Source organism: Puccinia triticina, chromosome 7A (assembly GCF_026914185.1).
Source record: "Puccinia triticina chromosome 7A, complete sequence".
NCBI lineage: Eukaryota > Fungi > Basidiomycota > Pucciniomycetes > Pucciniales > Pucciniaceae > Puccinia > Puccinia triticina.
The window spans coordinates 1,522,911-1,538,209 of NC_070564.1; the positions used below are offsets into that span (position 1 = coordinate 1,522,911).

Sequence of the window (15,299 nt, forward strand, 5' to 3'; positions counted from 1 at the left end):
AATGACCGGGTTGGTCATTGAGTGGGGTGTATGTGGCAGTAAATGTTAGGTGGAGTGCATCTTCTTGACTGGATGGGCCGGGCCATGAATTGGATGAGGTGTGCCCAAAAGAGATTTTTCTCTTTTGAAGGCCATGGATTCAGGAATTTGGGGTGTTTCCTGATTCAGGAAGGCCCTTTCTGCATCCCCTCCTTGTGAAGGAAATCAGGTTTGCAGGAAGTAATTCAGGTCCATTTTTTTCCTGAATTTTGGTCTTGAAAAAGTGCAGGAGTCAACTTTGAACCCCCCCGCAATATTGCATGTCAACTGGCAGCAGTTTCTTGAGTTTTTTTATGGTGAGCTGGCCATCAGTAGCAATCAAGATAGCTGCTGCAGAGTAAAAGACTGATGTGATGCCTTTTTTTTGGGCAATATTAATCAGCCATTCAACAAGTTGCTTTAGGATTTTTCCATTACATAATTGATTGGCTTTAAAATTATGGGCAACTTCTCTGGTGTGATCTTTGTGTTGTGACTAGCAATTGATGAGGAGGAAGGTTCTCAGTGCTGAAAATTCCAAAACAGCATGGAACACATTCCCTGCATATTTCTGTGAATCTCCCTTTGTCAAAAAAGGGTATTTAACTGGTTGACTTCCTGTTGAGATCTGCGGGCCTCCCAGAGGTGATCTAGGGCCCCAAAAGCTTGATTTCCCTGCAAAAATCCAGGCTTTTTGGGTCTAAACCAACATCTGTGGGGGTCCCAGATTGCACGGAAGTCCTCCACTGTGCGGACTGGGTGATGGAGATAAAGGGACTTTGTTTAAGCTCAAATACACCTACCTAATAGGGGGGTTCACAATTGAATTTTACTAAACTTTGGAGCCAAATTTAAGGCCTTTATGAACAAAATTTTAAAATTTTGGGAAAATGCACAGCAGCAGGTAATACTGATGAATCAGTGCAATTTATCAATTTTTTAAAAAAATGCTCATAACCACCTTAAAATGTGTCCTAAAGTTTTGTAAATTTCAATTGTGAACCCCCCTAATACATTCCTTTCAGTTATGTAAAAGAATTGTGGGTTAATGGGTGTAATTACAGTCATGTTAGAAAAGCTTGCGGGCTTGTGTGGCTGAAAATGATTTCTGCATTTCAGCCACAGGCCTTTACAGCTTCACTGTACAGGCAGATGAAACTTTGGGCAGCTGGGTCAGCTCAAGGAGGGTGCCAGGCTGACCATGGGGGCAGGGGGGGATGTGTGGCAAAGGGCCGGATTGACAAAAAATCTATCCAGGATTCCAATGGTGCAACTCTTGAGGCCCCAAAGTTAAAAACAAAGAAACTGGATTTTTGCTTCTGATGGCATTCCTGACATACAGGAGCCATAGAGGCTTTGAGGCTGAAATCAGCAGCCCAAATATTGGGCCTACCCAAATAGGACCCTGGAAAGCCCCGACCAAGCCACCTCTTGTAAATTTTGCTAATTCCGGGTTTTGGATACGTGGGAAAATTGGGTTTTTCCCACTTGGACCCGGTTTGGATATGTATTACATGAGGAGGGTTTTTTGAGAGAAAGGCCCACTGGGGCAAAATTAGACAAAAAAAAGCCTTTTTTGGGCTGGGAATTGAACCAAAAAACCTGAATAATTGGTTTTTGTTTCCAGGCAAGCCCAAAATATACCAATTACACTAGGAACATCTTGGAAAAACAAAGCAATTTAGATACATATCCAGTGATTTACATGAGGAGCATTTTGGAAAAAAAAGTCCCCCGGATACGTTTTACATGAGGCGGCTGGGTAGGGGCTCTCCAGGGTCCTACCCAAATGCAAGCTTTTCTAACATGGCTCTATATGTATTGTGGACTGGTACTAGGGGTAATTGGACAACTGTATACTCTTGGCCGAAATTCCTCAAGGTGGAGGCATTCAACTTCATGGGAGCTGTTACAAGGACCTTCCAGCCTGAACCCGAACTCAACATGCACAGTCCTTCTAGCCCTTAGTGATGATCTTTTGTGATTTTGATTGATCAGTTGCACAATGCACAACCTGAGGCTGCACACATGGTAAGACCTGGTAAGACTGCAAAACCAAATTGATTTCAACTTGCAAGGCAGACCTTCGCAATCCCACGTATAATGAGGATGTAGAATTATCTTGGCAAGACAAAAGAAGTCACACTAGACTGGAGAAATTACCAAGTTTGCTGGGCAGGGAGAAGTAGACCCATGATGCCTATATCTCCAATCGACTTTCTTCATGATTAAGGTGGAGAACATCCGTAGGACTAGCAAATCTTTTCTGTCAATTTCCCCGATAATTCCATCCTCAATCTCACAACCCAACTCCTCCAAACTCAAAGCCAGGTGGTAGGACAATTCTCTTAGAATCCTGAATTCTGTTTCCCCAATACAAACGGAATTCCATCTCAACCCTTGCCCGAAAGCTGAACATCAAGCCAGAACTTAAGGAGGGGACCGCCAAATAAATCTAACTATGTATGATGATCTGATGAACACCAAACCAATATTAGACCGCCAACAAGATAGGGCACTTTAAAGCTTGGCTAGTACAACCCTTCCCTTGGCACACCGGAGACTGAGTGAATGAGCCATTCCATGAACCGTTTTTGTAGAAAAAAATTAATTTGCTTCCGCGTGCATATCCCCTCGGACCAGGGTAGGCCCCAGCGAACGAAAATTCTATGTAACTGTATTGGCATCGCCTCTACATAGGTTGCGCCCCATCCTCCTTTAATTCTCGCCGTAAGATTCTACACGGTGCAAGTTCTAGAGTCATGTGTTCTACCACGGTCTATAAAGCATGCTTCATCCCTGATGGCCTGTGTCAGTGAGGATTTTGTGTTGCTGCTTCTCATTCTCTCCTCTCTGCGGTACAACTGATCTTTCTTCCACCCGCTTTGCCAAAACACCTTTCTTCCAGTCAGCTTGCTCAAGGCACTCTCAATACACACTCTCGAATCACAGTACCATAACATTAAACAGCTTGTGCCAAAGTAAAAACCGCAAATCGCAAGTCAGGCTTCCAAACCGGATCCGCAGACTGTCGCACATTCTCGTAACCTTCCCTGATTAACGGATTTGATCTCGATCAGCTCTTTTTCACCTCCCGGCCGGGACCGTCGAATAAGGTGCTTTGATCACAGGTTTACATCAGGTCACCTTGACAGTCCTTAATATTACGAATCTGCTGTCAGTGCACTAGCTCCGAATCGCTGAAAGGAAGAAAATATGTACTAATCAATTCTGAGTTGACAGGCATCGTCCATTGCCGTGCCGGTATTTTACATCACTGCATACAGATTCCTTCCGCCCGGTTCTCGTCCTTGCGGATATCAACAAGTGAGTGGTCTTCGGCAGTTATCTTTCTCTCGTTATTTCCCCTGCGAGTTTCAGATTCTTCTAGAGAGGAATGGTACCCTGCAGGCCAGAGGAGAGCCCGAGGAAATAAGCATGCATCCTAATGTAATGGAACCTTCTGAAAATGCCCAGCCGCTTAGATCCAGCTGGTCGAGCTCAAAATGAAAACTATCTGGCATTATATCCCGCACTCTTCTCAGATTCTGTATCATTCTTTTCTTGCTCTGTGTCAATGTGATTTGTAATGGGGTTCATCAACCACAGCGCTCAGCTTTGGTCAAACGCGCGAGCTTATTATATGCTCAACATAGCTCAACATACTGCGACGTTCTCCACTCTCACACATTTGAAACCGTCCGTTCTGTTGTCAATTTCTGGCGGGCGGCAGGTCTGTCCTGTCATAAATATATGCCGTTGTCCGTGTCTGCACTATACCTAACGCCTCACGAAGTATCGCTTGTTGTGGTGTTGAAAGATGAGTCGGGATTCAGTAGGAAGTAGCCGCGTTGGGACCCCCTCGCGTTGCGCTCTTGGATCATTATAGAGCAGCCTTGGTGATCACCGCCATATGTATAATCATCTTTGTACGTATACATACTGGTCTTGAAGACCCGAGGGCTGCTAGTGCATCTTGAAATAACCAAGCTTGAAGCTGTGTTGACTCTCAAAGTCCGACCATCCCCTCATGCTCATGGCTAATATACCTGAGTTTTCCATGTTTCTAGCTGGTTGCCATCTTCCCTATCAATTCATCAAGTCGTAAATAGTCTACAGCTTGAGTAGGTAGAAAGCAATTTCCCTTGCTAGCCCAGCTACTCCGGTCTTTCATTGCTAATCTGAAGTGGTGCTAACTCTTGCCTACCTGACATCCCTCAGCATATCCATTGACCGCACGATTGGACTGATCCAGCCTACCAGCCGTGAGTACCAGGTTCTCGATTAGAAAGCTTTGCGGACGGAAACTTTCCTGTTCAACCATCTTCGGCTAAGACTAAGTGAGTATCATACCGCTTCCGCCCTCTGCCTTGCACTTCGTTGCCATCGCTCGCGTACGATGCTAAGGTAGCTGACTGCGATTGAAACGGGATTCATATAATCATTTAGGTTTCCAAAACGGAAGAGGGGCATCTAATACATAACTGTTGCGATGGCCTCACGTATTGGACGCTCAAGCATCACTCCGTCCTCCAACGAGTCTGGTCATTCATTGCCCTCATCAAACTCCGAGCCCAAAGAAGACCGGCCGGCTCACCGTCGAGCTCGCCCCCCACCTGCGCGGTCATCCTCTGCTAATCCGCACCGCTCTTCCCACCGGTCGTCCTCTGACCACCTCAATAGACTCAGTGGCACTTTCCCTCAGCCAGCGCTTGATCTTGCTCATCAATCGAGAAGAGACAAGGCGAGCAGCACTCAGGCCGAATTCTCATCCACTCCCCTGAACCTTAACATGCTTGCCCATCCACCACACTTCCATTTACCTGTCCCACCACTTCCGCCAGGCTATACCAGTCGCAGTCACGCCGGCAACCGTCAATCCATGCAGCCCTCTCAGTCCCAGCCCTCATTCCAAACCTTCCTTCCTCGTGATCCAAGGCGTGAAACGTTTCAGCCTCATGCTAAAATGGCTCCTGCCACAGGTCAATTTGGACAACATTCCAACAGACAATCTGGACAACATTCCAACAGACAATCTCGTTACTTGGATTTACCCACAAGGCGAGGCAACGAACCAGTCAACTTGATTCAGGCAGTTCGTGACACGCCTCAGAGCAGCCGCCCCAACTCGGTACAGGTAGATCCAAGACGAGTAGTTACTGGCGTCCTTCAATCTGCGCTCCCCCCCAGCGCTCGACCAGTACCTGTAAACACTGCACCTGTACGATCTATGCCGATTGCCGAGCTAGAGTACCGTCACAAGGCCCAATTGCAAAAAATGCAGGCCGATAGCAACCACCAAGTAGCCAAATCCTCGACTTCCAAATCTCTAGCTGGTGGTCAATCTCAAAACCTGGAACTAAATCAACGCCACAAAGCGGCAATGCAAAAGCTCCAAGCCCACGGCATTCCACCCGTCGTAACGAAACCTCCAATTTCCTCTCGTCGCCAGAGCGTCAATCCCCCTGTTGTCACTAAACCTCCAATAGTCTCTCGCCGCCAGAGCGTCAACCCCCCTTCGAGGACCGCATCGCAACCGAAAGCGCCCGCAAGCTCATCAGACACATCGTCCAAGTCCATCCATGTTGACCAGGCGGAAAAGAAAGTAGAAAAAGGGGGCGTCGCTACATCAAACCGCCGAAGTTTTTTCGGAAAGTGGAGCTTCAAGGAGGCCAAATCGGCTGCAGCGCCAAATGAAGAACCGTCAACCAAGCCTAAAAGCTTGCTGTCATCCAAGAAGCAAAAGAAAGAAGCTCTTAAGCCTGTCCTCACTAAGGACGAAGAGGAGGATGAAGATGTGCCGCTTGCTCAACTGGCCAATCGAAGGGCATCGCATAATCCAGCAGGCTTTAGCAGGACCGCAAGTCGGGACAGTTTGTCTAGTCACCCCGAGACCCTTATGTCAAAGAGTCATTCTGTACCTGGCATGATGCATAAGATGGGAAACCGCGACTCATTCCATGACCCTGGGCCGCGTCCCTTGACGCGTCCAGATCACCTCAGGTCCCACACCAATCCAATAGACACCCGCCACAGCCGCAGGTTATCTCGACAACACGACCGAGCAGGAGGCTTTCAACCAATTCGAGAAGACAACGAACTCGCGCCAATCGACCAGAATATCCCCGGTCGCTCTGATATCTCTTTTCAACCTCCTCGCTGGCTGGATGCCGATTTGGAATACTCCCACAAACAAGGACCGAGGCCTCTGATCTTTGAAGACGAAGCAAAGGCTATCCGGAATTCCAAACGGTTCTGGACGTAATTTATCGATACATTGTTTTCTATAAGGACGCTCAACTCACTGTATCGTCTAGACCCTGTCGTTCTCAAGATCCATCAATAATATTTTCGGTGCAATTTTACGCATTCATTTATTCACATCATTCGCGCATCCACAAACGAAAAAACAACCCCGAAAAATTCACATTCTCTCCTGATCAATTTCAACAAATTTTTATTTTCAGTCTTCAAAATCCATCAATCATCCAATTGGTATTTATTCATGTATTTTTCATTCACACACACTCGCACATCAACAAACGGCAAATTGCAACGAAAAATCCCCACCCGACCAATTCCAATTGATTTTGCCCTTTTCTTTTTCCATTTTTTTCCTTCGATCTCATCTGTTATTCTTTTGGCTATTTCAAACTTAAGACTTCTTGCTTGCCTATTGTCATCTTTATTCTTTCATGCATTAGTGCCTTGAGAAGGACTGTCGTTTCTATGTTACTCGGTGATTATCGTCTTGTGACATCTATTAGTTTATAAGCGACTGACTGTATCCGTGTTTTGAGCTATCCTTGACAATGTGGCCCATATTTTATTTCTATTATACTTTTGGTATACCGTTAATTAATTTTCTTCCTATCTAAGTGACTTAACATAAAATGAAAAAAAAATGTAAAAAGATTCAGAATTGTGCACACCTAGATCATGTAGGCCTCGCTTGGAGAGACCGTTATACATCATAAATGGGGAAGGTTGATAACGCGCAACCCAAAATTTCCCCCCTGTTGCGATCAAATTTCTAAAACCCTTGGGGTTTGCGTGTCGTAATTTCACCCATTTATGATGTATGATGATGTGTCCAAACAGGGTGATATGTATGGTTTTGTATTAGGGGGGTTCACAATTGGAATTTACAAAACTTTGGGACACATTTATGAGCATTTTTTCTAAAAAAAAAAAAGATAACTGATTGATCAGTATCACCTGCTGCTGTGCATTTTCCCAAAATTTTAAAAGTTTGTTCATAAAGGCCTTGAATTTGGCTCCAAAGTTTAGTAAAATTCAATTGTGAACCCCCCTGTTGCATGCTTCTTTTTCTGGCCAGATTAATTGGTAGACTAGCTGTATCACTTTTTATTAACATATTGTTTCACCTGTTCTTAGCGCTAGTAGTAGTTCCAGTAACAAGCTTACTACACCTGCCTCTGCCTATAGTGCCAATATTGCTGCTCACAATTTTTGGGTGCTTCAAATGTTAAGGGAAAAAATGCAAAGATAATACCATAGAGAAGGCAGGTCAGGAGGGCTAGGTGATATAATAATGATACTCTGTGGAGCTTGATGGATGATATTTAGAAGGCATGTTTATCTGATATCGACAAATAATACATGCCTGAGGCTTCCACTGGCACAGAGAGACTTATTATGTATCAGGAATCCTCACATGATAGATTTCTGGCTTTTGTGTTTAAATTTGGCCCCCCAGAGCCCAACTAGGATAACACCAAATCCTCCAAGCCTGTGGTGAATGATACACACCCATCTTCCCCTTGTTCTGATATAATTTGGGACTAAAATATCCTCATCTTCATGGTTATTTTATCTTAACTTCCCTTTCCTTCAGCTTCTTGGAATCTGTCATGTATCAGAATATTTATGACTGTCCATGTGCATTCATCTCAAGGTCTACACAAAGTCAGGCAGAGGGTTTCCTCCTTGTTTTTGCAGTTCCCAAGATAGTTGGGTCAGTGCACTAAGCAGATATCAAATGAACTCCCAACATCACAATTGGTGTGTTTTTTATCCTCATTTTTAGGATTGTTTGTTTCAAGTCAAGTGAGCCTGTTATCAGAAATCTCCAATACATGTGAATTTTGGTGAGGGGAATGTAACTCAGTAAAAATAGGTCTTTTGAGTAGGGGTTTAGAATTGAAGGAGTTGTAAAGTGGCATCATTCAGTAGTCTCCTCTTGTAAATTGCAGTCATTTGTGGTGACAGATAGTTGCCAAGATTTGGCTAATCACATCTCCTTCCCTGGAAAAATGGAGAAAGAAATGGGGATTCAGTCCATCTTAACCCTCTTCTAAGCAACGGGGAGTCTTCCATTCTTCACATCTAGAATCTGGACCTTCTTGCATAGCTGTGAGAAATTGTCAAATCAATCAACATTTTAATATTGTGTTTAATCACTTGCTTTCTGTCTCAACAGAGTTGCTGAATATCAATGCAAAGATATTACATATGGAAATACAACAGGAGACGGGCCTTACGGTCAACGGGGGAAATAAACAGTCAGAGTGGGAGGGTTCTGAAAGGCCGAGTATACAATTGACTCTGAGGAAGCGATAAAAATTAACATGCCATTTGACTTAAGCAGGTTGGAATCGAGTGTAGTAACTTTTACTTTGTGCTTCCATCAATTCAGGTGTTCCTTCCGGTAGGTCAGCCTGCCAGCGGCCTAATGAGCATGTCGTTATTAGATATGTATATACTTGTCGGGAAAGAATGAAGGGGATGTGCTCTGTAAGATAGCAAGATGGGCGAGATAAATGGATAGTTACTTGCCTGGTGAGCCAGAATACAGCGACATTGAAGCGACCACTGTTCCAGGAGGGATGATGGTATTATCCGCGATTTTAACACAGTCCTTGATGATCGAAAATCGACCCTGAGTGGATATGAATTCGATGAGTCTCTAGAACAGCTTTACGATGATAGAAGAAGTGAGAAAGTTGCCTTACGATCACGCAGTTTTTTCCGATTTCAACCAAGTTTCCGATGCTAGCTGCTTCGATTATAGTGTCAGCGCCAATGTGGACATGGTCGCCGATCTTCATTGGATAGTAAGAAAACACACTGCGGAACAGAAGAAAACTTCAACATCCTTCTTTTTTTTTGGATGAAGACAGCGAGAAAGGGAATGGAGAGAGAGAGAGAGAGAGAGAGAGATGTGCGCACCCCTTGTACGTTTTGTAAGGAGGTCTGATGACCGAGCGTTCGCTCAGCAAACAAAACTTTCCGATCCCGATTACGACTGAGTTGCCAACCCCAGCTCTGCGAAGGTCTCCCCTGATGATGACGAGGTGTTGGATGATAGTTTTGCCACCGAGGATGATGTTTTGAGATCCGGAGATGAGGGCCTTTCTTGAGACTTTGTTTCCGGTATCCTGCAATGAGGGAATGCCATTCTCTTAGTAGACGTACGACATTTACAGAGCAGAAAGACTGACTGTCTCGATAAAGGTCGACTTGTCGTAATGGGTGATGCTTGGTCCACTCATCATCCGAGTCTTGTCTAGTTGACCCTCGCGGGTGGTGGCAGTCTCCGATTCACAGCAAAACTGGCGCACAAGATGCGTTCTCCCAGTCCATCCACCTCGCCATCCTCACCCTCTTGACCTCCTGCGAATTAGCTATCATGACAAAGCCCCTCGAACGGAGAGTCCGGGGCACCCCTCACCTTAAGCGCCAAATTCGAATGCTACACGAAGCGAGCCTCCCACCAGGTGGCACTTCTGTATATCCAGCAGCTCTGAGAAAGGATGACAGAGGGGGATGCGGATTTTGAAGCTTGCATTTTTTTGGCCCGATTTGATAGAAGCATTGTGTTGCGTGACCTGGCGCTGAACTTCAGATGTACATCACGTGTTAACGATGGCCATTCAAACGGGGTCCAACATATTATTATACTCAAATCATTTTTCAATCCGATTTGAATTAACATTTGCAGTAATGACCAATTAAAGATTGGCCCTCCGAAGTTGAGCACAGCTAAGCCTTGTGCGCAGAGTTCAGAAGGTTTGATTAGGTTTGGACATAGCCATATTTTTTTCACTGGATGTTCTTTTGTGACTGTCTGATATATAAAAGGTGAAAAAACAACAACTATCGACTTTCAGCAACTCGTCACACACACGGTAAGCTTATGCGCCCCTTGATTTATTCGTTCCAAAGAAGAAAACTCATGCCGTAGGCTGGATCGTTGAATAGTTTCGAAAAAAAAACATGGGACTCGTTGAGGGGTACATAGAGAATAGGATGAGTGTGGAAAGATTTCAGGCAGGTTTAGTGCCCAATACTGTGGCAAAGATTTCGTCAGACTGCTGTTGAGCCGAAGTTGAAGCAGTGTTGGCAGCACTGATGACCGCTTTGAGAAGAGAGGTCGTGACACTAGATGGACGAGTAAAAGAATGCAAGATTAATACATCAAAGAATACAATTGTCCAGAAGGTGATATGCGACAATACTTACTCTTCATCAACACCAACTCCCCAGACGTGTCGGCCTCGTTCATCTTTCAATTCGATGTAGGAAGCAGCCTTGGTCTCACTACCAGACCCGATGGCCTTCTCAGAATAACTCACGACATCGAGCATCAAGCCGCAGTGGGTCCTCATGGCGTTCATCATCGCGCTGACAGGTCCATTTCCTTCACCCGAAAGCTCGACCTTCTTCTTATCTTTCAAGATGGTTGCTTTGAGCAGTTTACGGGGAGGTAGAGGTTCGCCAGTGGTTGGATCAATTTGTGACATTCCATCGGCCTGAGGCACATTGACGATCGAGTAATCTTGCAGCTTGAAACGGCCTTCATGGCCCAGACCGAGGTGATAAGCTGTTCGGAAGCACTTCGTGATATCCTCTACAGTCATCTCTCGTCCAGTTCGATCGGCCAGGTTTTGGACAATGCCATAGAAGGCAACTTGCATTCTCCTGGGCATGTCTAATCCAAGATGTTCTTGAATGAGATAAGCGACTCCTCCTTTTCCTGATTGCGAGTTGACACGAATGACTGCCTCGTAATCGCAGCCGATATCGTGTGGGTCAATGGATAGGTAAGGCATTTCCCAATGTGAATTGGCAGTTTGGATTGCAAAACCTTTCTTGATAGCGTCTTGATGCGAGCCACTGAATGCGGTAAAGACTAGGTCTCCGGAGTATGGATGTCGTGGGTGAACAGGGATATCGTTGCATTCGGTCACAATATCGATCACTTCTTTGATGTCACTAAAGTCTAGTTGGGGCGCTAGACCGTGAGAATACATGTTCAAGGCTACCGTGACTAGATCAACATTTCCAGTTCGCTCCCCGTTTCCGAATAAGCAACCCTCAACACGATCAGCGCCAGCCATCAGTCCGAGCTCAGTTGCAGCAACGCCAGTACCACGGTCGTTGTGGGTGTGGAGACTGATGTGACAATGCTCTCGATCGGTGATGTTTCGACAGAAATATTCGATCTATGTAAACAAACAGCCGGTTAGAAATTTTTTGAATGGCCCCGCAAATTAGGGGCATAAAAGAGCGGGATTTACCTGATCCGCATATACATTCGGGGTAGATACCTCCACGGTAGCCGGTAGGTTGAAGATAATTGGCAGACTTTTCTTCATATCTTTTCCATGGAACCAGGTCTTTTTGACAGCCTCGCAGATTTCGACAGCAAATTCAGGTTCGGTTTGCGAGAAGGTTTCGGGGGAGTATTGAAATTGCCATTCGGTGCGGTCGCCCCTAGAAATTGCTTCATCTGAGAGTTCTCTGACAAGTTGGGCGTGTCGGACGGCAAGGTCGATTGTTTTGGCCTTCGAGGCTTGGAAGACTGTTTGACGGAATAATGGCGAGGTCGCGTTGTACATGTGGATAATAACGTTTTTGCCATCTTGAACCGCGTCAAAGGTTCTCCTGATTAAATCTTCTCGAGCAGGTGAAAGAACCTGAAAGTTTCGTTCAAGGAAAAAAGTATCAATAAGCAATGTTCATTCCTGATCGACAGGAAATTGTGTTTTTCTTTGATGCTCAACTTGTATGGCTATATCATCTAACGCAGGTTGACGACTCTTGGCGATTTTCCTGACAAAGTCGAAGTCGGTATCGCTAGCCGCAGGAAAGCCGACCTCGATTTCCTTGAAGCCGCACTTGAGTAAGAGATTAAAGAATTTTGTCTTTTGCTCTACTGTCATGGGATTGACAAGGGATTGGTTTCCGTCTCGGAGATCGACTGCACACCAGCGTGGAACTTTGGTGATTGTGTTGCTTGGCCATGTTCGGTCAGGTAGATTGACTGTTGGTGGAGCTTGATATTTTGTTGAGGGGCGCTATCGAGAAACAAAACAGGTGGGGAAAAAAGCTTGTTAGCTCGTTGAACTGTTTTTCTGTCTTCATTGTCTTGGAGAGGTTCGATTGTTTTTGGCTGTTTCCTATGTTCGGGTATCTAGTAATGCTCACCTTAAGCATTGCTCGGCTAGGATGAAATGCATTGAAGCGAGCCACCCGGCTGTGCCCAAATGGGGCCCGGATCATCGTGTCCTAAGGTCTTCAAATATCACGAGTAGGAGCGTATGTAGCCGTTTGGAAGGTGGGTCTGGTTTATTTGCGGAACTAGCGACGACGGATGGTGTAAATTTTTGTCCATATGCATGCTGAAAAACCCCTTGGCGTTTGAAATCAACCCAGCAGCACGCGGACTTGACGCAGCTCTCCTGCTGCTGCGGGCGCACTATGTACACCCGGGGAGTCCTCCGACGAGGATATCTCGAGGAATCCTCGTGGATTCCCCGTAGTGCCCCTGCGCGAGGTTGGACCAGCGGCTGCTGGTCCACACGTTCACGTGACCTCCACCAAGTGGATCACGGGGGCACCTCGTGATGGCCCCGAGGATCCCACGGATACTTACAGATGTGTACCCATGGAATCCACGTGGCCACGTAGGCGGGCCTTAGAGCATCCTTACCGGTCGAGCTATGTTGGCGCGAGTTTTGACTCGCAGCTGTTGCAAACTAACTTAGCGACAGCGATTCAGCCGTATTGGTTCGGCTTGCGCGGGGTGGAGCTGAGTGGTGGGCGCGGGAAATGGCAGTTAGCTTCGAGCTAACCGTCACTAAATGTAGTGACGGTTAGCTGAAATTCAAGCTTCTCACTAATTTAGCTTGGGCTTAGCTACACCCGGTGTGGTTGAGATTGGTGGCTAACCTAGCTAATTTCGAGCTAAACTACTCACCGGTAAGGATGCTCTTAAAAATTCAGCGGGAGCAGCTTGTTAAAAACTGTCGCTGGTGGGAGTGGAACTCAGAACCAAGGCAGGGAACATGGATGAGAGGGAGTGCCACACAACAGTACAGCCATTTCACATTGTTGAACCCCACTTCTTTACACGCTATCAACCCCCCAAACAATGGTTTGCGATTGGGTTTGCGATAGGTTTTTTTGTTAAGTTTTTTTTTCCTGTCTTCAAAATCAAGTTTTGTCGGTCTTTCAAAACCTCAGGACCAGCCTGAGGTGGTCTTGGCTGGAAGGAAAAAAAAAAAAAAGAAAATGCCGTGGAACCGACGTGAGCAACAAGCTGATGTGGTCTCCATGCGTGCCAGGAAGGCCCATCGTGGAACCGACGGGGAAAACTGTGAAGCCCATTGGTTCCATGTGGAAAAAACCTGTTTTGTGGAACCAACGAGCTTACCAAGGGGTTACCAAGCCAATCCTTGTCGGTTCCACGGATTACCCTCCTCTTGTTGGTTCCACAAACGGGCGGGGCAGGAAGTACCCCCGCCGTGTACACTATGGGTGCAGTTTGACAGCAGGCGGACATCCGCGCTGACGTCCCTGCAGGAAAGGTTTGCAGAGCGGAGGTTGGGAGGAGAAAAAGTCCGTAAGGTCAGGCTGACCCCAACGGTGGCTAGGCCATAAATTCTATCCGGATGTTGGGCTTCAAGCTGGGATTACCCAGACGTTGGCCGCGGGGCCCAGGGTCATGACGAGATCCAAACAGCAAAAAGTGTCATCTGCAGGGCTCGATCCGGGACCAAGCCATGCATCCAGACCCTGTGCACTCATCAGTGTGAACACTCACGACGACTATGGCAATAACAATATCATCAAACTTAACACAAGTCCCAGCCTCCGGGGGGGGGGCATGCAGAATTTGGCTGGTGGCAAAGCGACCCCAACCGGAGGGAGGGCCTTGCGTACTAAAACACTTTTTTTGTGTGAGCCGACACCAAGGTTTGGCTGGGAGCAGCCTTGTTTGCATCACCGCACTCTCAACACTCAACATAATCTTTCTAGGTTTTGATATGTCACACTTCTACATGGTCTTGATTTTTCTATATTTTTTTATCACAAAATGTTGATTGGATCCAATGAATTTGTTTTATCCAAGTTCAAGATTTTGAACTTTGATTTGGCTTGCACCCCATACTGCAAGGACTGTGTGCAGTCATACTACTTCTTGTGGTCAAATTTCAAATATGAAGCAGGGAGAATACCAAGTTTAACAAAGCCTCTCTGGAGGAGAGCCCTGCAGGGTCTCTGTCTCACAGAGAGGCTTGCCCTCAAGTGTTGAGCTTTGGCATGAATCCTGACACGCCTGAGGCTTGGCAAACCCCCATTTTTTACTAGATCCCTTATTACACATCACCAGGTGCTTGGATTGGGTCATGAGTGACATGGCCTTGGAGGCTAGCTTCTTCCACAGGCATTCATCCACTCATACTCCAATAAATCCCCCATGGGGCGCCTGGACAACCCTGCAAAAACACCAATGAGCTCTCTTCAACAGATGTGGGATCTTTTTTTTTTTTTTACTTGTGTACAGGAACTATTGTTGGATTTCTCATCTTCCCTCTGCCTCATTTCCTCCTCGGAGTCCTTGGTTTTCATCTCTTCACTTCTTATGCTTTCTCCCCACCTGACTTTCCCTCTTAATTTGGTCATACTATCTTGTCTCTACAGTCCTGTGACATTGATCCCTGCCTGTACCTACCTGTTTAGTTTTCCATTTTATGTGATTCTCTTGTGCGCGTGCTCTGCCTGTGATAGCTTGTATTTCACCTTTCTCTCATCCTGAGATTCCACTAGGTTCCATTCCCTTCTATTCATTTTCTCTTCATATTCATTGTTGCTTCAACTACATGTCAGCCCTGTGTATCTAGTCTATTTTAGTCTAGCCTAACACAGAGCAATAACACTGTTGGTTCACTCCTCTCTTTTTCCGCGCCATCCTCGAGCCGCATCTGGTGAGCTTCCCCTCACTGCCCTCTCTCTCTCAAGCCTCCCGGGTC

General features: G+C 46.1%; 3 protein-coding genes across 3 annotated transcripts; 1 reads left to right on the top strand and 2 right to left on the bottom strand.

Annotated features, from left to right (window-relative positions):
- Positions 1-4,510: 4,510 nt before the first annotated feature.
- PtA15_7A182 (uncharacterized protein) lies at positions 4,511-6,283 on the top strand (the record flags this gene model as incomplete). The annotated part of the gene is made up of 1 exon (XM_053170762.1): positions 4,511-6,283. One exon carries the CDS (start codon positions 4,511-4,513, stop codon positions 6,281-6,283), a length of 1,773 nt encoding a protein of 590 aa, XP_053022011.1.
- Positions 6,284-8,621: 2,338 nt separating this feature from the next.
- On the bottom strand, positions 8,622-9,536 carry PtA15_7A183 (uncharacterized protein; the record flags this gene model as incomplete). The annotated part of the gene is made up of 5 exons (XM_053170763.1): positions 8,622-8,710; positions 8,818-8,920; positions 8,994-9,108; positions 9,211-9,419; positions 9,483-9,536. 5 exons carry the CDS (start codon positions 9,534-9,536, stop codon positions 8,622-8,624), a joined length of 570 nt encoding a protein of 189 aa, XP_053022012.1.
- Positions 9,537-10,307: 771 nt separating this feature from the next.
- PtA15_7A184 (uncharacterized protein) lies at positions 10,308-12,546 on the bottom strand (the record flags this gene model as incomplete). The annotated part of the gene is made up of 5 exons (XM_053170764.1): positions 10,308-10,422; positions 10,504-11,486; positions 11,562-11,960; positions 12,048-12,341; positions 12,472-12,546. 5 exons carry the CDS (start codon positions 12,544-12,546, stop codon positions 10,308-10,310), a joined length of 1,866 nt encoding a protein of 621 aa, XP_053022013.1.
- Between the last annotated feature and the right edge of the window lie 2,753 nt (positions 12,547-15,299).